This window comes from Phoenix dactylifera, chromosome 12 (assembly GCF_051530095.1).
Source record: "Phoenix dactylifera cultivar Ajwa chromosome 12, Ajwa_hap1_PhDact_Kaust_v1.1, whole genome shotgun sequence".
Taxonomy (NCBI): domain Eukaryota; kingdom Viridiplantae; phylum Streptophyta; class Magnoliopsida; order Arecales; family Arecaceae; genus Phoenix; species Phoenix dactylifera.
Window position 1 is genome coordinate 23,850,312 of NC_143201.1, and position 23,841 is coordinate 23,874,152.

At 41.0% G+C, this 23,841-nt stretch overlaps 2 protein-coding genes and 1 pseudogene across 16 annotated transcripts; 2 read left to right on the forward strand and 1 right to left on the reverse strand.

Annotated features, from left to right (window-relative positions):
* Positions 1-1,019: 1,019 nt before the first annotated feature.
* On the forward strand, positions 1,020-2,673 carry LOC120105818 (F-box protein At1g47056 pseudogene; annotated as a pseudogene).
* On the forward strand, positions 1,990-5,782 carry LOC103699816 (chitin elicitor receptor kinase 1-like). The gene is made up of 8 exons (XM_039118560.3): positions 1,990-2,817; positions 2,965-3,054; positions 3,297-3,390; positions 3,499-3,650; positions 3,726-3,817; positions 4,737-4,872; positions 5,258-5,356; positions 5,454-5,782. The coding sequence occupies exons 1-8, from the start codon at positions 2,737-2,739 to the stop codon at positions 5,616-5,618; spliced, it is 909 nt and encodes a 302-aa protein (XP_038974488.1). The 5' UTR covers positions 1,990-2,736; the 3' UTR covers positions 5,619-5,782.
* A 9,890-nt stretch (positions 5,783-15,672) lies between these two features.
* Positions 15,673-21,794, reverse strand: BBX9 (B-box type zinc finger protein with CCT domain-containing protein). Of its 15 annotated transcripts, none has more exons than XM_088709200.2 (7): positions 20,866-21,794; positions 20,349-20,573; positions 18,559-18,905; positions 17,361-17,434; positions 16,227-16,291; positions 16,113-16,125; positions 15,673-15,933 (listed from the first exon to the last, which is right to left on the reverse strand). In XM_088709200.2, exons 1-5 carry the CDS (start codon positions 21,451-21,453, stop codon positions 16,230-16,232), a joined length of 1,296 nt encoding a protein of 431 aa, XP_088565326.2. In that variant the 5' UTR covers positions 21,454-21,794; the 3' UTR covers positions 15,673-15,933; positions 16,113-16,125; positions 16,227-16,229. The 15 variants fall into 15 exon arrangements, 9 of the variants coding, with proteins under 9 accessions (XP_088565326.2, XP_088565325.2, XP_038986116.2 ...); XM_088709199.2 differs by having other exon boundaries at positions 16,113-16,131; XR_015972315.2 differs by having other exon boundaries at positions 15,903-15,933; positions 17,361-17,486.
* Positions 21,795-23,841: the final 2,047 nt, after the last annotated feature.

The window sequence follows — 23,841 nt, forward strand, 5'->3', positions numbered from 1 at the left end:
ACGTATATAGATTGAATAACATTATTGCATGTATTTATTCCCTTACATATATAGCCAGTTTGAATTGGTTGCTATAGTTGCATGCATGAAATAATACGGATGGGTGATTAACAAATAGGAACCTCGTATAGTTACGTACATATATGAGAAAATATCAAGTATTATATGATAAAAATGTATGAAACTGGGAGCCAATTAAACGATCAACTATGCGTAGTCGCACATCCCGTATTTGCAGATACCACCTTTCTTGCACTTGTTGTTGCATGCCCCGCAGTTCTTGGGGTCGTTCATCACGTTGACGCATCGGCCACTGCAGCATGTATGTCCGTAGCTGCAACACTTGCCGCAGTGCCCGCAGTTCTTGGGGTCGTTCATCACGTTGACGCATCGGCCTCTGCAGCATGTCTGCCCGTATCTGCAACACTTGCCGCACCGCCCGCAGTTGAGCCTGTCCCAGTCCACGTTCACACATTTCTTCCTGCAGCAATCCGGGCCAGGGCTTCCGGGGGCACGGCATATCCTGGGATGTTTATCGCAAGTCATGGGGGCTCCCGGATTGTATTGGCCGGCGTGCAAACGGCTCATGATCCCCCTTACCGACGGAGAACCATCATCGGAAGAGAGGGGTTCATCGAAAGATGATGCAGTGGTTAAGCGTTCCTCCTCTTCATTAGGAGTTGCTGCCGAGGCAAGAGTGGCGGCCACGGCCATGGCTAATGCCATAATGAATAAAAACCTAGGCATCATTTCTATTGGAAGAACAACCTGAAGGAGTTGCAAGTGCCGATTAAGGAGGAGAGAGGAATATTGGCGATGGGAAGAGTCAGAAGAGGGTGATGGGTATTTATAGCGTGGGGTTTAGATGGAGGGAGAGTTGATCTGAGATTTTAAACGGTGGCTGCTTGCTTTTTCAGCATTTTTCAGTTCGTTCAAGTAACAGGGAGGTTAGGTCTGCCAACAGGCCGGAATTAATGGTGTCTAAAATGTCTACTTCGCCAATAATGCATGAGCGAAACATGTATAACAATCGGAAAGGTACGTAAGATGAATTTTGTCTATCAGTTCAGTGGATTTCTCCAGCAAATACAGATGGAATTGTCGCAACCTTGTTATGGTGGATGGCTGCCGGCATTAGGTGTTTTCATGGAAGGATGGGTACGAGAGACTCTGTTGATTTAATGCAGCTTGCATGGCCGCTTATTTTGTCTTTTTTTTTTCTTTCTTTTCCCTTTTTTTCCTTCAGTTTGGTTGAAAAGGACGCGACGTCGGCCATACAGGCAACGTACAGATTCTAACTAAACGAGGCACATCATGCATGCACCCGATGGCATGAACCCTAAAAGGGTGCCCCTAAAGATTGGACGTGATCCGAAATAAATAAATATTCAATAACTCGATAATTAATGGCCAAATAGTTTAACTAAATAATACCACCGTATTCAAATAATCAAACCGATTCAGTTATAAAATATTCAATTATTCGTTTAGCATCAAAAAAAAAAAAAAAAAAGACCAACTAATTAAAAATTCCAACGCTGAAATTCCACACCGACACATCTGAGACTAAGCATCCTGCAACTCTAAAGGAAAAATGAAATAGATGGCATGGGTTTTACAACCCAGTAAAAATTCTCATACACCCAATTCGATCGACGGCCAACAACCGGCAAGGGTAGACAACAAAATAGAAAAAGAAAAAGCCGATGCAAAGCATCCTTCTCGCGGCTAAATCCAACAAGCACTACAACAAAATAGATGTTTGCCGACTCTAAATTGCCGACGCTAGATAAAAGCGTCGGCAATTGTTTTTCTTGCAACAGTAAATGCCGACGCTTTGGGAGAGCGTCGGTAAAAAATCTTTTGCCGACGCTTTGGATGGATTCACCGACGCTAATAAGCATCGGCATAGGGGAGAAATGCCACGACGCTTGTAAGCGTCGTCGGACTTCATATCTCCCACCGCAAAACCCGATCGACCCTCTCCCTCCGCAGCCTTAAATCCCTTATAGCTCACGCCGACCGACTCTCCCCTCCCTCCGCCGATCTCAGCCATTCCCCTCCTTCGAGCGACCCCAGGAGGGGACAATCGGCCTCCACCCTCTGCCACCGCCGCCCGAAACCCTCCGTCGCCGGCCCGCCGTCCTCTGCGATGATCCCTTCGGCCGCTTCCGCCTCCTCTGGGCCCTCGCGGGACCATACGGAGGACCTCCCTAACGACTGCCTGGCCCTCATCTTCCAGTCCCTCGGCTCCGGCGACCGCAAGCGGTGCTCCCTCGTTGCCGGCGATGGCTCGTCGTCGAGGGTCAGAGCCGCCACCGCCTCTCCCTAGACTCCCGTGCCGCCCTCCTGGAGGCCGCCCCGTCCCTCTTCTCCCGCTTCGACGGCGTATCCAAGCTTGCCCTCAAATGCGACCGCCGCTCCGACAGCATCGGTGACGAGGCCCTCGACCTGATCTCCCTCCGCTGCCCCAACCTCACCCGCCTCAAGCTCCGCGCCTGCCGTGCCCTCACGGAGCGGGGCATGGCCGCGCTCGCCAAGCACTGCCCCAATCTCCGCAAGCTCTCGTGCGGCTCCTGCACCTTCGGCGCCAAGGGCGTGGAGGCCGTCCTCCGGGGGTGCCCCCTCCTGGAGGAGATCTCCATCAAGCGCCTTCGTGGCTGGATTTGGTGAGGGAGTTATTTGATCTAATGGCAGAAAGAGGTGTGGTTTCTTGGAGCTGCATGATTTCGGGCTATGCAGAGTAACAGGTTCATGAAGGCTCTGCACCTCTTTAAAGTGATGCAACTGGAGAAGAGTGCAAAGCCAGATGTGATGGTATTAAACAATGCTGCTATAGTTTTTGTTAGCTGATGGTGCTTTAATATTAAAGTTTTACTACATTTAAATGCCCTAGTGGTTGCAATTAGATTTATTGTTTGGTGATTGAGTGATTCTATGCCAAATTAATGTCATTTCTTGCAGAAAGCTGCAATCAAGAAGATGGATATGCAATCATCTAAAGAATTCTTTGCAGAACTGAACGTTCTGACCCATGTTCATCACTTCAATTTGGCAAGTTGACTACTCTTTTTAGCATGCTGTAACATATATCCTTTTCTTGGGAGAATGAACTAGACCAGCAAATGTCTATTTAACGATCATGGCCAAATGCATTTTCGTTTCATTTGTTAGCTCTCTCTTTGTCCACTCATTAAAAATATGATAGTCTGATACGATTATTTGGCCTCATTGTAGTAATATCATTTATTTTTTAAAAAATATTTTATAATTCTATAGCTTATGCTTAAATGCAGGTGCGTTTATTAGGCTATTGCATCAAGGACTCTTTATTTCTTGTTTATGAATATATTGAGAATGGCAATTTAAGCCAACATTTGCGTGGGTCAGGTAAATGCACCGGTGCACATTTCTAGCATCCTCAAACTGCAAACCGATTTATTTCTTATTAATCTATAAACTAAGTTTAACAGCTCCTACTGATGTATCCGCTTTCAGGCAGGAATCCACTGCCATGGTCTGCTAGAGTTCAGATTGCTCTTGATTCGGCAAGGGGTTTAGAGTATATTCATGAGCATACAGTTCCACAATATATACATCGTGATATCAAATCAGCAAACATTTTGATAGACAAGAATTTCCGTGGAAAGGTTGCCATTGTTCCTGTCACCTGGAAAGCTGAACATCCACATGCATTTTATAATATTTGTGTGCTTTTCATGCAGGTTGCAGATTTTGGGTTAACAAAACTTTCTGAATTTGGAATTTTGCCAGATCCTACTCGTGCTGTTGGAACATTTGGTTACATGCCTCCAGAGTGAGATTTTTATTCTGACATTTTTAATAATCAAATTGTTATTATGTGTCACAGTATGTGCTAATGTTCTTTTTGCTTTTCCATACCCCTGATTATTCTTAATCCCTTATATTTAAGTTGGTGAACGGACCTTGCATACCTTAGAAAAATGTGGGTACCAAATCCATGTGATTATTTAAACTATGGAACCCTTTTAAAAATGACTTTTTTTGGACTTGACAGCTGCTTCAGTTTGTCCTGAATTATCAGTAGTATCTAATAAAAAGGAACCTGCTGAAATGGAATAGACATATCTCATCATATTTCTTCACTTCTTCTTTGGCCTCCCTCCTTAAATTGGGGTTAATTGGTCTATTTTCCTTTATCCTCAAAACTATGGCAGATTTGGGTGGCAACAAAATAATGCTGCGACGGCATAGTTTTCAGTAACTTCCAAGTTGGTGGTGGTGACAAGATGACTCTTCTGCTCCTAGAGCAAAATTTCACTGCTTTTTCAATAAGAAGATTTTTGCATGAATATGGTGGAGCTGTTCTCCTCGCTTTCAATAGTATTATTTGCTACCTCTCATCCATTCCACTGTTCTCTATGAAATCTTGAATATTTTAGACTTTATATTGCTTACTGGATGCTTGGTGTTCCATATAGCTTTATTCCATTGTCCGGTCAATTGGTGTAAGCTATCCCAATGAGTCTTGGGTGGAAAACTACAGTTTAAAGATAGTTGCATATGTTTAAGTTTTCATCCATCCTCCCTGTTTGGTAAATTCTTGCCAGAAATTGTCATTACATTGTCTAGCTCTAATCAGCAAATACTTGTATATTACTTCTTATATTTGGAAACTTTACTGAGAACCATATTCTGGCACTGTATGTTCTTTTTTTGGGAATTTGAACATATAATTTGCAATTTTTTTGCAGGTATGCTCAGTTAGGTGATGTCTCTACAAAAGTGGATGTATATGCATTTGGGGTTGTCCTATATGAACTTATTTCAGCCAAAGAAGCTGTGGTGAAGGCAGGAGCGGCAACAGAATTTATGGGCTTAGTTGCTCTGGTTAGTATCTCTAATCGTGTTTCCTTGTAATATTTTTACTAGCTTTTCTTCTGCTTGATGCTTCTCTCTTGTATGAAAGCTAAAATACTTGGCTTCCTCCAGTATTACTGGTTGGAGTATCGGCATTTCTAATGCTGAAAGCTATCTATCTGATCGTAGGATCAGATTTTTGTCATGGCACAGTCCATCTTTTTGCCTTCTTACCTCACAATGGATCTCTGCTGACAAAACTGAACTTTATGGCACATGGAATGCTGGACTTTAGTTCATCATGCGAGAAATAAAATTTTTAAATGGAACTTAGTATGTCAACCTTTTTTTTTTTTTTTTTTGCTACAACCGATGACTAGTATGTTAACTCTTTATCCTATCTTTTATCCGACAGTTTGAGGATGCTCTTGGCCAACCCGAACCGAGAGAGCATTTGCGAAAACTGGTTGATCCAAGGCTAGGTGACAACTACCCGATCGACTCGGTTTATAAGGTGCATACGTAGCTCGCTGTAAAATGTTTAACCAAATTAATCTTAGCAATCATTTCCTTCTATAACTATTTTCTCTGTTTGTTTTCTTTTTTTTCAGATGGCCCAGCTTGCTAAGGCCTGCACCCAGCTGGAGCCTCAACTGAGGCCAAGCATGCGATCCATTGTGGTTGCATTGATGATACTATCATCCTCTACCGAGGATTTGGACATTGATGCCTTATATGGAAACCCAGCTCTCGCCAATCTCATGTCAGGAAGGTAGGTTAGTTCATGCTTACCTTCTCTGCATGTCATGTTTGTGAAGGGTTGCAAGCTTTGTAAGTGGTGCATTCACCACAGCCTATTAGAGGAAATCTGGCCGCTAGCAGTTTGACCAAATGTATTAGTTTCACGATAACCACTGATTGTATCAATCTTTATTTAAATAATCCCATGTCATGAAATTGCATGGTGTTGGATGTATTCAATAAAACTTTCCATAAAAAAGAGAATTTATGGAAAAAATGATTTATCTCTGTGCTTCTGAAACATTTGATGAACAAGAGATACTGTGTCCAAATTCTCAATAATCAGTAAGCAGGCTCTTATGAAAAGTTTTGATGAATGAGGGTAGAATGCTGCAAAGACCACAGAATATTCCAGACTAGGGCTTATAGCCTAATTATTTATTCTCAACAAGATTTCAAGCTCCGCTTATAGGGGGTTGGCTGCATTCACCTTGAAATGGAGGCCTCGGGATGCTGCGTCGGCTTATAGCCACAATGTTATTATCATATTTTTTTTAAAAAATAATAATATTTTAACGACGCTTTAAAGCGTCGTTAAAATCACGAAATTTTTTTTTAAAAAATAATATTCTAACGACGCTTTAAAGCGTCGTTAAAATAACAAAATTTTAGGCAAAAAAAAATAAAATTCTAACGACGCTTTAGAGCGTCGTTACAATCACGAAATTTTTTTTAAAAAAAATAATATGCTAACGACGCTTTAAAGCGTCGTTAAAATCACATTTAACGACGCTTTAAAGCGTCTCTAAAAAGCGTCGCTAATTTCCGACAAAGCGTCGGAAAATATTTTCCCCACTGTAGCATAGGCGACGCTTTGCCGACGCTTAGGAAAGCGTCGGGAGGGTTTTTACCGACGCTTAAAAGCGTCGCTAAAGGCCAAAATAAGCGTCGCTAATGCCCAATTTCCTTGTAGTGAAGCAGCCGGTACAAAATCAAATCAGACCATTGATGATGGCTTTAGAACTAGAAGAAGGTTGTGGAAGAGTATTGGAGATCCATACTTGATTCTGGCGAGATATCGATCGATGTTGGCTTGGCGAAAAGTTTCAATGAAAAAATAGAGCAAATTGACGCTTATTACCGGCAATTGAGTAAAATTTTGTGAGCTCGAGGCTTAGAGATACGAGAATAGCTGAATTTATAGATCAAATTCTAGTATTTCATCAGAGTCTAGCGCACCCTCGAACTCCTCTTTCTTGTCGGAACCAGGGAAGAAAGATGACTTCCATTGAAAGTCTTCTTGCCCCGTCCCATGTGCCATGCATACGGTCAGTCTAACGGCTAGCCTAGCTCAATCCATGCCGATCGAGGCCCAAATAAAAATGGGTTCTCACACGAGAAGCTAACAATAAGCGAAGTTGTGTCTGCTGCATAAAAGTAACTTTCTTTCCAGAAGATTGTTTTTTAAACACCACAATTTTTGAGCTTCATATGTGGGGTATAATCTATTTAATTCATGAAAATCAATGAACGTTGGAATCGATATCATATACAAACATGCCGTGTATTATATTTGTTCAAGGAGTTAACATGTGCTCTGCATGCTTGTTTATTAGTTTCGCCCTTCTGATTATCAGAGCACATGCATGCACGCAGCATATATTTTGGGAAAAAAAATTTCAAAAAAAGAAGAAGAAAAACAGCAAGAATGAAAACAAGTGCAGACAGATGAGGCAAACAATTTCAATATAGAAATCCATGAAGTGCCAGTTGATCATGGGACTTGTGAGAGGTTCTAGGTTCAAGTGTTCAACCAGCTAGTCTCACTCCCACAATATATATTTCACAAAGAAAAATATTTAAATGAAATAAAATATAATGAAAAATTTCAATTTGTTGAGAATATTTGCTAAAATAGATAGGTAGGAAGAGCTAATGTTCCTACTTATTTTTCGCATCGGAATGCGACATATGGATCCACGATGTGCATGGCACAACCAATAACTTATAATGTTGAATAATTAGGGCATCAAAATGTATAATATCGGACTCAAACTCAATGATCCAATATTAACGCAATCCATATTGCATAGCTAGGAAAGTGGGAAGCTGGTGAAAAGTGGGACGCGTGAGAGAGAATAGACGAAGCGGTGAGAAATAGACGAAGTAAACATTAGCATCGATATCATATACAAACATGCCATGTATTATATTTGTCGAAGGAGTTAACATGTGCTTTGCATGCTTATTTATTAGTCTTGCCCTTCTAATTATCAGAGCATATGCATGCACGCGGCATATATTTTGAAAAAAAACCAAAAAAAATAGAAGAAAAACAGCAAGAATGAAAACAAGTGCAGATAGATGAGAAAAATAATTTTAATATAGAAATCCATGAAGTGCCAGCTGATCATGGGACTTGTGAGAGGTTCTGGGTTCAACCAGCTAGTTTCACTCCTACAATATATATTTCACAAAGAAAAATATTTAAATAAAATAAAATATAATGAAAAATTTCAATTTGTTGAGAATATTTGTTAAAATAGATAGGTATGAAGAGCTAATGTTCCGACATATTTTTCGCATCGGAATGCGACATATGGAACCATGATGTGCATGGCACAACCAATAACTTATAATGTTGAATAATTAGGGCATCAAAATGTATAATATCGGACTCAAACTCAATTATCTAAAATTAACTCAATCCATATTGCATAGATGGGAAAGTGGGAGGCTGGTGAAAAGTGGGACGCGTGAGAGAGAATAGACAAGCAGTGAGAAATGTGAGAATCGGAGTACTAGGATTTCCGCAAAAGAGCTCGACTTCGAGTATGGTCTTGTTCTTAACTGCTTGAGAGAGTGCATATATCCCCTTTGTCATCTCTTGCTAAACCTCCACAATTCGTACCTTTCAATAGCCAGTCTAGAAGCCCTAATGTTGGAAGGCACGTGACTGCATTCCTAAATTCTATCTCTGCTTCCACTAGCCGGCCATGGCTATCCTTTAGTTAGTGCTGGACCGCTTCACCACTTCACTCTAGCCTCACTCTTCCCTTGTCAGATGACACAGCGTGTGAGGATGCTTTTGAGGCAAAGGACTCTTCTCTCGAGAAGGAAAAGGATGCAGTGGTGCAATTCCTAATCCATGTCCAACACGCTCAACGGCAGGCACCTAAGTCCAAATCCCCTTGATATGTGGGACCCACACGTGGTGTACATGTGGGTGTTGCCTAAATTTGTTCAGAAAGGAAAGCCAAAATCAGCTGGCGGAACGATAGATTGTAGAAGAACGGCTGATCCATTAATTCCTGATCAAAAAGTCAAAACGCGAACGGTCTAAGACAACGAAGAAAGAGCGACATGTATATAATAGTGGGCTTCCACCGGAATGGTGCCGCATATTTGACTCCCTTTTACGTATTCAAAGCATTGACATACCGGATGAAGGTAGGATTAACGAACTCGCTAGGTAACGACGGAGGAAGCTGCCGTAAATTTCCGATCCTGTTATATATCCAGAATATATTCATTAAATTGATTCAGAATAAATTGATCATGAGTTCAGATTCTCCATTATTTGCATTCTTGCCTTCGAGAGGTCTAGCTGTCAAACGTCGACTATCTATATATTTTGGAGTAGTTGGTGATGGAGCATGATTAGAATAGTATATATGGGATATATGTATCATCGACCTTACTCACTCATCGCTGCATGCGGTATAGACAACAACTACCCCTCTCGATTCTTAGTCAGGTGCATCAATCAAAATTTGGAGGGTGATTGGTAGGTTACTATCTTCGTGCATATTTGAGCCTACTATTTCGATCTCACCACTCTGGCATGTACCTAAAATCTAATTGACAGCACCTGCCATCCCTAGAATCCCTGATATCTTTCACAGCAGCATATTTTTTCACTCTACATTCCAACAAATATAGTAGGAATAGCAGAACATGATTTCTTTTGCATATCAACATCAAGTCACCAAATTTGCATGGTATTATGAGGATGGACAATCTATGCGCCTAACATTATTTTCCCGCATTTATTTTTCAACCTTAAAGCACAAAAATTGTAATAGAACCAAGTAACAGAAAGAAGCCAAAATGTTAGGACAATATTGCAAGGCCATCGACTTTTTAACCGGCTCAAGCCGTGCATTGGCCAAATCACGGTTCGCATGGAAACGAAGACTTGATACAAGAAATCAAGAAAACTGGAACCACGAGCGGAAGGTCCAATGCCCATCCAAGTATGCGTGCTAATTCCCCATGCGGACACCTAATTTTATTGGCCGTGGACCATTATAAGTTTGTACTTAAGGTTACGACCCACCCATCCATCAATAAAAAGAATCCCTAGCAGTAGACTGGATAACCCTGGATGTGCCTCTTGAAGAAAGGCTCCACGACATTCCACAAGGAGGCCTAACTTCGTTATTACTTGAATGAAACGAATTCCTCATGAAGTACTAAAATAATGCAACCATGGCGTTGAATTCCATGCCAACCTTTTGGTCCGGCTCTTACTACTTCATTCAAATCCTCCCTTATAAAAGCCCACCATGCATCCTCCCCTCCCAGATCTCATCCCAAACCTCCTCTTCTCATTTCTCCTCTCAAGTCCAGTAGCACAGAGCCACAGACCCTCCTCTCCTTCTTCCCCTCCTATTGCTGCCTGTATATCTTCATCTACCGTTAGGAATGATGGCAAGGTTCTTCTTCATTATGGCATTAGCCATGGCTTTCGCCACCTCTCTCGCCTTTGCAACCACAAGTATAAATGAAGAGCAACCAACCATGGCACCATCTTCCGACGAAGTCTTTTCAGAAGATGAATCATCTCCGGTTACAGGAACGAGCCGTTTCCTCGCCCAGTATAAACCCAGAGCCACCATGACATGCGATAGGTTCCCCAGGATTTGCCGTGCTAAGGGAAGCTCCGGCCCAGACTGCTGCAAGAAGAAGTGTGTGAACGTGATGAAGGACAACCTCAACTGCGGGCAATGTGGGTTAAGGTGCCGATATGGGACGACATGCTGCAGCGGCAGATGCGTCAACGTGATGTTCGATCCCCAGAACTGTGGGGGCTGCAAGAACAGGTGTAAGAAGGGAAGCTTCTGCTCACATGGGATGTGCAACTATGCTTGATTAGAAGTTTCTTTTCCGGTTATTTTCAATTGATATAGCTAGGATTAATTCATATTTGTCATGGGAGAATTTCTTTTTTTCTTTATTTATTTTTTCTTTCAAAGTCTGTTGGAGAATAAGTGTTCAAATTTGTCGAGTAAAAAAATAATAATAGCTAATGCCATTTGAGTACATTTGACTAGCTCGTATACCTTTGACTCGAAGGAATTGATAAACTTATTGTCGCTTTGAGATTACTCCACAACATTCCAAAAAAAAATTTCAAATTGAAACCCAGTAACCATGCTCTTGTAATGTTGTATCTTTGTTCTCGTATCATATCAGGCTAAACAAAACTAGCTCCATATTTCACCAAAATTGGTGGGATTAAATGATCTTTGGAATACCAGCCCTTGGATAACAAGATAAGTTGTTTGTTTGATATGTTGATTAGAAAGTTCACAAACCTCTGAATTCTAGTTTACGTGTGTTTTAACGTACGGATAAATTACATGTGGTTTAAATAATTGACTTACAAGAAGGTCAACAATATTTTGGTGAGTAGGCATAACTTTGCTAGCTATGCTTTTAAGACATCATAGTATTTAGATAATTAGATGTATCATGCTTTTTAGTTGATTTAAGAGGAAGGGGTTAATCTTTCTAGGGCATGATCGACACATTGATGGCAGGTTCAATAATGCATGCATGATGGGGGCCACTTGTATTGTTTTTGCATATTTTTTGCATGCGAAATTTGAAAGAGTGGGAAAGAGAGAATCCTACTTTGAAGATCCAAGTCTTAATTTTACCGATCAAATCTACAAAATAAGCCATTTAAATTGACAATCAATACCGGTTATCATGATCTACGAAAATAAAAAAATTCAAAATTAAATCAAACATTTGAGAGTCTATTACTTACTAGTGGATTATCCACATCATTTCCTATGATTCACAAATTTTGAAACATGTATAGATTTAAACTCAGCTAGCATATTGCAACAACGCAGAAGGTTAGTCGAAAGATATTACTTAGTTTTCTTGGCCTTATATAAGTATCCAAGATCTATCCAGTGCATAGCTGATGTGGGATGAAACACATGCTTGCACAGATCCTCACATGCTCCTCTTGTTTAAACCCTGGCGTCTTCTCTAGGCTAAGGGTTCAAATCCATTCAAATCTAATTATAAGTACCACGATCGGCTCGTGGTCGGCCTCAATGGGTCTATGTAGCAACATCTTCTAATTTACACAGGTCATGCGTTGAGTTCACTTTGAACAAATCTAGCTGTACATGCACTCCTGTTCAAATACATAAAATATGCCCCTACTAGCATATGCATCATAAAATTCATATCCAATTAAACAACTCTACCAAAAATATCTGATTAAACAAGAACGGATTGTGTCATCTAGGTGGCGCATTAGAAGAACTAAAGAGGAACTTAACAAATTAAGATACATATACTCATAATTTCCTAGCACACCCCCAAGTGAAGGATGGGGGCAACAACTTCCATCCCACAATTATTCAATGCGACATCTTAAAATTATATCAGCACCGATACCGACTACGTTAGATGGAACAACGACACAAGTTTGAAAGATGCTAATGAAGATCAGATGGAAGAATTATAGTCAAGTGGAGGTATTTATTTTATTAAGGTAATGTTATGGTGTGTGCACACAAATATTTTAGCCAAGAGGCAGGTGAGGATCGGTGCATTTTAGCACTTGTTCCACTTTACCTAAACCACCCTCCAAATAGCAATGATATCAGCCGATAAGCCTCGAGAAAGGATGGTGTTCATACCCCCAGAACACAAATATCAATTTGGCAGATCCACGAATGCATACGGGTTCAACACTTGTATCACCGTCCATATCCATGGTTGCAGAACCTCTCACAAGTCCCATGATCAGCTGGGATTTCTATATTGAAATTGTTTGCCTCATCTGTCTGCACTTGTTTTCATTCTTGCTGTTTTTCTTCTTTTTTTTTGAATTTTTTTTTTCAAAATACATGCCGCATGCATGCATGTGCTCTGATAATCAGAAGGGCGAGACTAATAAACAAGCATGCAGAGCACATGTTAACTCCTTCGACAAATATAATACACGGCATGTTTGTATATGATATCGATTCCAATGTTCACTGATTTTCATGAATTAAATAGATTATACCCCACATATATATATGAAGCTTAAAAATTGTGGTGTTTAGAAAACAATCTTTTGGAAAGCAAGTTACTTTTATGCAAAGGATGCAACCCCGCTCATTATTAGCTTCTCGTGTGAGAACCCATTTTTATTTGGGCCTCGATCGGCATGGATTGAGCTAGGCTAGCCGTTAGATTGACCGCATGCATGGAAGATGGGACGGGGCAAGAAGACTTCCAATGGAAACCATCTTTCTTCCCTAGTTCCGGCAAGAAAGAAGAGTTTGAGTGCGCGCTAGACTCTGATGAAATACTATAACTTGATCTATAAATTCAGCTATTCTCATATCTCTAAGCCTCGAGCTCACAAAATTTTACTCAATTGCCGGTAATAAGCGTCAATTTGCTCTATTTTTTCATTGAAACTTTTCGCCAAGCCAACATCGATCAATATCTCGCCAAAATCAAGTATGGATCTCCAATACTTTTCCACAACCTTCTTCTAGTTCTAAAGCCATCATCAATGGTCTGATTTGATTTTGTACCGGCTACTTGTTGGATTTAGCTGCGAGAAGGATGCTTTGCTTCGGCTTTTTCTTTCTCTATTTTATTATCTACCCTTGCCGTTTGTTGGCCGTCGATCGAATTGGGTGTATGAGAATTTTTACTGGGTTGTAAAATCTATGCCATCTATTTTTTTTTCCCTTTAGAGTTGCAGGATGCTTAGTCTCAAATGTGTCGGTGTGGAGTTTCAGCGTTCGAATTTTTAATTAGTTGGTCTATTTTTTGATGCTAAACGAATAATTGAATATTTTATAACTGAATCGGTTTGATTATTTGAATACGGTGGTATTATTTAGTTAAACTATTTGGCCATTAATTATCGAGTTATTGAATATTTATTTATTTCGGATCATGTCTAATCTTTAGGGGCACCCTTTTAGGGTTCATGCCATCGGGTGCATGCATGATATGCCTCCTTTAGTTCGAATCTGTACGTCGCCTGTATGGCCGACGTCGCGTCCTTTTCAACCAAAATGAAGGAGAAAAGGGGAAAAGAAAGAAAGAAAAAAAGACAAAATAAGCGGCCATGCAAGCTGCATTAAATCAACAGACTCTCTCGTACCCATCCTTCATGAAAAGTGAAAACACCTAATGCCGGCAGCCATCCACCATAACAAGGTTGCGACAATTCTATCTGTATTTGCTGGAGAAATCCACTGGACTGATAGACAAAATTCATCTTACGTACCTTTTCGATTGTTATACATGTTTCGCTCATGCATTATTGGCGAAGTAGACATTTTAGACACCATTAAGGCCTGTTGGCAGACCTAACCTCCCTGTTACTTGAACGAACTGAAAAATGCTGAAAAAGCAAGCAGCCACCGTTTAAAATCTCAGATCAACTCTCCCTCCATCTAAACCCCACGCTATAAATACCCATCACCCTCTTCTGACTCTTCCCATCGCCAATATTCCTCTCTCCTCCTTAATCGGCACTTGCAACTCCTTCAGGTTGTTCTTCCAATAGAAATGATGCCTAGGTTTTTATTCATTATGGCATTAGCCATGGCCGTGGCCGCCACTCTTGCCTCGGCAGCAACTCCTAATGAAGAGGAGGAACGCTTAACCACTGCATCATCTTTCGATGAACCCCTCTCTTCCGATGATGGTTCTCCGTCGGTAAGGGGGATCATGAGCCGTTTGCACGCCGGCCAATACAATCCGGGAGCCCCCATGACTTGCGATAAACATCCCAGGATATGCCGTGCCCCCGGAAGCCCTGGCCCGGATTGCTGCAGGAAGAAATGTGTGAACGTGGACTGGGACAGGCTCAACTGCGGGCGGTGCGGCAAGTGTTGCAGATACGGGCAGACATGCTGCAGAGGCCGATGCGTCAACGTGATGAACGACCCCAAGAACTGCGGGCACTGCGGCAAGTGTTGCAGCTACGGACATACATGCTGCAGTGGCCGATGCGTCAACGTGATGAACGACCCCAAGAACTGCGGGGCATGCAACAACAAGTGCAAGAAAGGTGGTGTCTGCAAATACGGGATGTGCGACTACGCATAGTTGATCGTTTAATTGGCTCCCAGTTTCATACATTTTTATCATATAATACTTGATATTTTCTCATATATGTACGTAACTATACGAGGTTCCTATTTGTTAATCACCCATCCGTGTTATTTCATGCATGCAACTATAGCAACCAATTCAAACTGGCTATCTATGTAAGGGAATAAATACATGCAATAATGTTATTCAATATATATACCTACTTTCGGTTCCATATATGAAATCTCTCGTAGGTACATCGATCTTAGCGGCTGCTCTATGTGAAGGGCTTCTCTACTTTGGACTGTTGAGTTTATTTGATGAACTGCATGGATGAGACTCCGCATACAGTCCGTTCTACCAGCGTGCATGACGTAATTTGTCGATGGCTGATACACCGTTTTCTTTTCTTGCAAAAGAAAACCATTCCTCTTGTTATATTTCTCCTTTTATAGAAGTACGTACCATCTTGTGCTGATCCAAACATGCTTATGACCAAGAACCACTCAAGTCACATTTACCACACAAGATGGCAAGCCTTAAATCGGCATTATATACGGAAAGGTGAAGACAAATAATAAGCAAACGATTATCAAGTTCTTTGCCAAAAGAAACTTTTCTCCTCATGAGAGGAATGCATCAGATGACATCCAGTAAGCAACAAATTAAAGAACTCAAAATTAGCACTCACAAAAGAATAGATAACACTGTTAAAGAACTCATATGCACTTTATTAAAATCATTCGAAGAATAGAAGCATTTATTAAGCACAGGTTTTCCATTACTCACAGACAGACTTATTAAAATTGGCTGCGTTTCTCCTCAGCCAAGAGAAGGAACTCCGTACGAGTTCAACAAATGCTGAAGAACAAAAGAAAGTAAGAAAGCAACTCGAAAATTAAAGTTATCCTTTCTGCAAGCAACTTCCGAAAGAATCTCATGCAGAAGTCTGGTCATCTGAATACTGCTCGATTCTCATCTCTACAGCTTCTGTAGAGGCAGAAAAAAAAAATGATATATCAGATCACTTTGAATCCTATTAAGTGGGAGGAGCTTCATCAATCAAAAAACAATGACCAGCATTTATGCAATTGAAGTTCAGCTCTCTGTAGACCGAACAAGCCTATAAAATTTAAATGAAACTTCATATTGGAAGAACATTATTATACCTGAGCCAAGTACCTGTTGCTTTGCAAAGGGAAATAGAACTTTGAAATTAGTTCAATTGCTTCTTGCCAAAACAGGGTCGTAGTCACAAGCCTCACCAGCCTTTACAAACCTACCTTTCACACGCTTTCTAGTATCTGCTCGGACCTTGCGTGAAGCATACCTAATTTGTTTCCCAAACCTAAAAATTACATCATCCAAGACCTGTTAGAATATTAAAAACTGTTTCTGATTATCATAACATGGAATAGATTATTATGTCTGCAACTTGAGGAACAAATGCTGCCAGTCACATATGCAAAACACACACAAGAGTCTTCATGAAAATATCTTTAGGTAATGCTCCGTATAATAGATGTAATAAGGGGGTGACTAAAGAGCCATGCAGAAATGTGAAACAATGCCATGCTATTTGCACTCATGAAATGTTGAAAAAATGATATAACATCATTCCAGATAATTCAACAAAATGAAGCTCAAACAATTTGGGCCATTTCACGGTATCTAGATATATTGGAAGGATGGGAAATAGTGTCCTAGTTCTTGCCTTTCAAGGAGATGAAACTATTAGAACCGTAAACCCTAAAACAAAGCCAAAAGTAAATCATTAAATCAGTAGCATCACCAACCCATTTGATAATAGTGAAGGCCAAAACTCCAGTTCAAGGGTAGAAGAGAAGAGCAAGGGTCCCTTAACGTGCATCGTGCAAGACAACTACATTGTGAATGGAGCAAGATGCCCTAACATATTGGCTCACCGCATGTGTTGCATAAACAATGTAAAGCTAGGAGAAAATGCAACTGCATAAAAAAGACAAAGCCAACCAAAATAAAGGGCACTAGAAAGATAAGGTGGCATGCTTATATAAAAGACTGAATTCATGCGGAGAAGCCAAGAAGCCGACATGACCATCAGGTCTAATATGATGGGGCAACAAGACAGCATTTAGAAAGAGATGGGGCAGGCAGCTGAGGTGATGCATTAGTAGGAACATATATGAATGGAAACTTCTCATACCAAACATTCAGATTCTGCTGTAGTACAAGTCCCACAAAATTCACGAACAACAAAAAGCTAATAATTGATTGTGCTAACCAAATGGATCCCAAAAGCTTCAGTTAATAAAGAATGGGTCAACAGTGTATAGCAAGCTTGACACCCCCTCGACCATGATAACTGGAATGAGTCAAGAAAATAATTCAACTAATTAAATAAATAATTCGCATAGAGAGGGATTTGAAGTTATGACCTCCAAGAACCTGCGCTCTAACCAACAGCATGCCCATCAACAGGAGAAACTGCGTTGATATTTGCAAAGGAATGCTTCACAAAAGGATTAAGAGTGAAGAAGTTGAAGACGAGAGCAGAGATAGCTCTAGTGGGATGAAGTATTCAATAAAGATGAAAAATGATAAGAAAATCTTGCATAAAAATCCTCTGATGTTTCTGCAGTTGTCCAAAATTGATGTGAACTTATTCACACTACCTTGAAACTTAAGCGATGGATAGAAAATGCAACAACTTAATAACAAGAACCAAAGCCTCTGTATAAAAAATGGGCCATGGCTCTATCAAGCAGTACGTGAGTACAGTTTATGGTATACCATTATTAAAATACAAGAATATGTAAAACAGTATTTCTAGCACCAACAGTGTCTCACCCAATTATCTAGTGAAGGTAAGCAACAGACTTTGTAGAGATGACTTTGATAAACTAACTGTAGCATTTCATGAAAAGTTTCAAATCATTCAACTTGAACATGGTTAACAATTATATTCCTACATTCTATCAAAACAAAATAAAGGCAAATCTGGATTTGACATATGTTCGCAAAATAGACTTCTATGTGATTCTTTACCAAATTAGTTATGTGGTGTCCATTCATTTTACCCTGCCAACATGTATGCATTTAACAAGTACAAAAATTCCTAATCCGTTTCCTTCACATTGACTATCAAAACCCCATGAAAAAGGACGTAAAGTAACAATGACATTTCAAATATAGCCATTAATTCTATTACGTATCTGTACATTCAACCCTCTGAATGTACCTTGTTAGTCCAAAGGCAGTTGAAATTTCTTAGGAACAGTTATATGTTAACACTATATACTATTGTTACTTGCTTACTATATACTAGCCACAAAATGGCAAAGTATTTGTTAAGCATCATATGATTAGTTGTCATATTCATGCTAGATATGGTATGTCCGTATCCAATTGCATTACAATTTCTAGAACATTGTTCCTAGCCTCCTGTAACAGAAATCAACGTTAACATGAAACTCCTACTAATATTATTGAAGAAGAGGTTACTTGAATAATTAGTTAGAGTAGATGGAAAGTTCGGAGCCAAAGAAAGGGAAACTTATCATTAAAACTATAAATGGCATACTAAGAGTCACAAAGAGATTAGTTAATCAACTAACACAAAGTAAAACCACATACAGTCGGCTTTTCTTTTTCTCATTATATCTCATTTTTGCTTCATTCCTTGCGTGTGGACGACCAGTTTCAAGATTTGAATTCCATGGTGATTCACCTGTGAGAAACATTGGTGACACTCCACAGTCTTGGTAATCAGCAGCGCTACTTTCACCAGTTAGGTTCGACAGTGAAAGAGATATATTTGGACAGACATTTCCAGAAGGGAAATATAGACTGTCATTTATGTTGCCATGAAGATTCAATAATAGTTGATCTGGATTGCTGTTCAGTGCCTGCAGAGCACCAGCTGGCCCAACTATCTGCGAAGACTGAAGTGTCATGCAGTCATGTTGTACTGAGGAAGATACCTGTAAGATCCTCAAAGCGTCAAACACTGAAAACAGATCAGAAACTACTACTTTATAAATTACCAGGTACTCTTTATTATTCTATGACTACTAGCAAATTCTATAACCCAAGACGACAAAGCCTAGCATACAAGATTTGAAAGGGCATTTATTGACCATAGGAAAAAGGACCTAAGCTCTGTCATTTTAGAGCTGATTCATTACACACGATGTGAATTAACATCATTTTTCTTTTATGCAAGGTCAATGATTCAAAAGTAGTTACAGGAAGAAAATTTAGGCTATACTTCTGATCATTTGACCTGCATTCAAAAGAACAAGCATGTAAGAGTAATTCAATATTTAAGAATGAGTATTTCATACACCGCTGAAGTTAATCAGTTTGGTCCATTTCAAAAATGAGAATGCCAGATTGACTTGCTGTCATATTCTGACAAGTCCTTCAAAATTAGAAAAAAAATATCGAAGAAAACTGAATTATGGACATAGAGAATGAAATATTTTTAAACCATAAATACCCACAAGCTGACACAAACAATGAAAGTAGTTCTAAAATAGAAAACTGATGAATGCACATGCTCATTTTCCTTTGTTAGATCTGGCACACCATCTAAACTTTTTGACAAGCATGAAATCTTAATCAGCAAAGATTGATCAAAACGTCCAGGTAAAGATACAGATGTCTAGAAGATTGAGGTTAATGAATTGATTTTGTTTAAATACTCTCCACTAATTAAAATCAGTAAGAATGCAAGATTTATGCATTAGATATCATAAGCAGGGCTCCTCTGTCTCTGTACCAGAAACAAGAAAGCCAGATCTGTTGGTTATTTTAGATGCTATAAAAATGTTGTAAATGGTTAATGATAAAATCAAGACATAAAATACCCATTTCTAGGTGTGAAGTGCAGATACTTTGGGGTAAACCAAAGAGTCTGAGTAGCATGGGCACAAAGTTACTAGGCAATTCATAAATGTACCTGAAAATATACTAGCATGATACTGAATTATTGCAATTTCCATATTATAGTTGGCTGCAATCATGTGCAAGCAAACTTTGAGGGAAACAAGCACATCTTCACCATTATATTCATACCCTCTCTTGGACAAACTAGTGATATATCTTTTCTTCTTCATTTACTATAGTTCTTTGAGGCAGGCTATTTTGTTGGAATGGCAGATGAAACCTAGTGTCTCGGTCTACAATAGATTATGCTCCAGCTATCAAATAGTACATGCACGAATCTGAATTAACCAGCATCTTTGACATAAATAAGACATTATACTAGTTCTTTGGTCAATGAGTGATTTTCCTCATGAGGTATTTGAGCAGCAAGGAAAGTATAAGTGAAGCACGACACTACTGGTATGAATTAAGGAAAGTAGAAGATATAAACCAAAAGACCAACTAAAATCGATGATTAAAGCTGGACCCAAGCTAACCTTTACAGCAAGGTCAATGTGACCATTTGAATCTGCAACTGAAGAGTTCTTCTCTGTTAAAAATCCATTTGATCCTGCCTCTTGAAATGGGTATCTAGGAAGATTCTGCGGACAGCCAAACATCTCATTATTGTCATTGGTGAAGCCACCATCCCCAGTTCCAAAGCCTTCACAAAGCTCATCCTCATCACATATCCCAAGATCTCTGAAAGGAGGACAACCAAGCTGCACACCAAAGTATATGGAAGCTCTAGTAGAATTAACTTCAATTAAGATTAACCGCAGCATTTTGCTTCACTAATCATTTTCTATAGTCCATAATGTAGATTAACAGGTTTAGGCACATTGAATAATTGTGAAAGTTTAAAAACACATTACTATATTTCTACAAAAAAAGAAATAAAAAACACATTACTATGCCATCTATATTCCATTAATGCAGCGGGGCTTCTTTTTGGTCACCTCAACTGAGTGGCAACTGACTAACAGACAAGATGGGTATATTTAAAAAGATCACCTTGGGAACGTTGGATTCCTTATGAAAGCGGCCCTGTTGCTCCCCGCCGCACGGCATCATGGAGCCGATCTCCGGCACCATAGAAGAAGCCATCCAGGGGTCGAACTTAGCGGAGGGCTTCAGACCACCCAACGTCCCGGCCATAGACAACCCAACCGAGCTCGCGTCCTCCCCGGGCTCCCAGCAGGTGCTCGCGCTGTTCTCGTCGATGGCGACCATCCCGGGCCCGCCGGCCTGAGCCTTTGGCGGCGGGAGGTCCAGCACGGAGGACCACATCCGGGAGAGCTCGGGCAGAGAGGGGCATCCGGAGTAGCAGTTCACGGGGTGGCGCCAGTGGCGGTGGCCGGGGCCCGGGCAGCCGGGGCCACCCCAGTCGCAGTCCTGGCAGAGGGATAGGCGGTCGTCGAGGCAGCGGATGACGGCGGGCTGGGAGACGCAGCGGTCGCAGATGAGGGCGCGGAGGTGGCGGCGGGAGAGGGCGTTAGCGGAGTGGACGAAGCCGTCGCAGGGAAGGCAGAGGCGGGCGGCGTCGGACTTACAATAGACGAGGGCCCGCTGGGCCCCACAGAACTCGCACAGCGGCTCCATGGTGGGGGACTAACAGCCGTTCGACGGAATGCCGGGCGCCCGAGAACATGGGAGCGAGGGTGACGTGCGAGGTTTTCCAGGGGAGAGTATGGGAGGGCTCATGCGGGGTTGGTGGAGGAGGGGGAGAGCAGGGAGGGAGCCATTGTACTTTGGGGAAGGAGATGGAAGGCGGGGGTGGGGTTGCGGTCTTTGGGCGCCAGCGCTGGGTGGCGGCATCGCGGGCGACTGCGGGGAGAGCGGGCGCGTGGACGAATTCGCCCGGATAATTATGTTGGGCGCCCTTTTCACGCGCTCCCGAGGAACCCGCGCGCTGGCGATCTGTTCCAGAGAGCGGGAGCAAACGAATATCTCCAACAGAGCTGCCGGTCCCCCTTTTTTTTATTATTTTTTTTGGTAAACCGGCTGCTCACATTAATCTTACATGAGCATTACCAATAGGATCTAAAAAATAAAATACTTCCCAACGATAAAAGAATAGATACACATCGAATTCAAAAAATCTCTTCAAAATGATAAGTAGTAAAGAAGACGACTCAGTTAGCAGCTTTGTTCATCTTCCGGAACACATAGCCAACCTAAAAAATAGCACACTCCTACAGTAACCATCTCACATCCTCTAGAAGCAGATGGTCGAAGACCTTCGGCCTCTCATGTAAAATTCACTTTACCACCTTCACTGAGTCCCTCTCTCGGATGATGCATTGGGCCTCCAGAACTCGCCTCGCATAGAAGACATCCTCCCATGCTGTCCTAAGCTCCATCCTTAGAACAAATGGCTCGAAGGTGTCACGACCCCCACCCTGATTCGGCTGGCCGCCGCGACGGTTCTAGGGTGCAGGTAGGCATAAGGACTCCAGCCACCGCGTAGAACCCTACTATCTATCAATCATCAATAAATCCTGAAAATTTTGGCATGATGCATGCACAAAATGATCACCTTTCCTATATTTATCTGTCAGGATTATCTCAATATATACAACAACACTACCTGTCAAAGCAGCAATCACATAATCTGTCACATAATGAACCTGGACAATATATATCAATATATCATCACAGGCATATAACTCATCTGTATAAAAATCTGGTTCCCATTCCATCCATGGTCAAACCCATATCCACAACAGGATATATGTCTATAACTGTACACTATATACAACTGAGGGTATATAATACATCAAATATATAAACCTCTACTCTACACTATACTATGCTATGGGGCGGCACATATAGCAGGCAACCATTAATCCTGCTCCTCTCTATATATCAGCTGGCCTGCAACAAAAATATTAACTGGGGAGTGAGTATATAAATACTCAGTGAGTGGAGTGGAGAGTACTATGCATATGAGACATAATATAATCATGGCTCGAGATGAAATCTCAAGAGCATATGAATGGTGATCAGTAACAAGATGAACATGAACTCAACATAAAGAATATGGAGTAAATCATCAATATCACCATAATCAATATCAACTCATCTGAAGCACATATGGAATAATCAAATAAACATATATGCTACTCATGAATATGCTCAACAGATTATAATGTTGGAACATACAAATCGGGTGTCAATATGCGAAGTCATTACTAGACAGCTGTCAGGAGATGGGTCTTACACCTCAGGCGAACCACAACAACTTCTTACTGTCACATGCATATGCAGGATAAGACACCATACTGATAATGTAAATGCTGGCCAGTATCCAGAACAAAAATCCATAAAAACATCTCACATCTGTATACTAAACGGCACCTCGCGGGGTCTTACTTTGCCCGGCGACAAGCCATATATAAGTCGCAGGACCGGCCGATCCTACGCCTAGGGCCGTGTCCCCCCTAGGAAGGGACTGGGCTCCGCCCACCCAGAAGGCTACTATGTGCACACAGGCCGATGTCTAACCCCATCGACTGTAGGTGTCCTGTAGATACTGCCAAGCCATGCATAAATACCATAATGCACCCTCCCAATACTCTACTAAAAAGGAGCATAATCAAGACTACCACTCACTCGACCACGACCCAATAATAACTAACATCAGGGTTGGGAGTGAGGAATCATGGGAGTGCAATGCAACTCAATAGACCACTGAAAAGGGCTCTACAAGTCTTTGAAATAGAGGAAATGAAATCAATTTACAAAAGAAGTCATTTCACAATTTGGAATCAATTTGACTACTCTTCAACCCCTTGTAATTCCTCTCAATGTTCCCTCAAATGCATGTACAAAATAATCAAGCATGGAGAATAAAACATAGAGGAATCTACCACAACAATCAATCAATAAGCTTAGGTGGAATCAAGTCACACTTGGCAACATTCATGAAAATGAATAAGGAATGTGCTCATGGTGCAAAGTACAAACTTCCACTCACCTGCCAATCCG

Excerpts from the sequence above, each read along its gene's own strand:
- LOC103699816 (XM_039118560.3), top strand. The coding sequence starts at position 2,737 with ATGCAGAGTAACAGGTTCATGAAGGCTCTGCACCTCTTTAAAGTGATG. Across the intron at positions 3,055-3,296 it reads ATGTTCATCACTTCAATTTG|GTGCGTTTATTAGGCTATTG; the intron begins GCAAGTTGACTA and ends GCTTAAATGCAG. Across the intron at positions 3,651-3,725 it reads ACAAGAATTTCCGTGGAAAG|GTTGCAGATTTTGGGTTAAC; the intron begins GTTGCCATTGTT and ends CTTTTCATGCAG.
- BBX9 (XM_088709200.2), bottom strand. The coding sequence starts at position 21,453 with ATGGAGCCGCTGTGCGAGTTCTGTGGGGCCCAGCGGGCCCTCGTCTAT. Across the intron at positions 18,906-20,348 it reads ACATTGACCTTGCTGTAAAG|GTATCTTCCTCAGTACAACA; the intron begins GTTAGCTTGGGT and ends AGGATCTTACAG. Across the intron at positions 16,292-17,360 it reads TAGAGCGCAGGTTCTTGGAG|GTTTGGGAAACAAATTAGGT; the intron begins GTCATAACTTCA and ends TGTAATTTTTAG.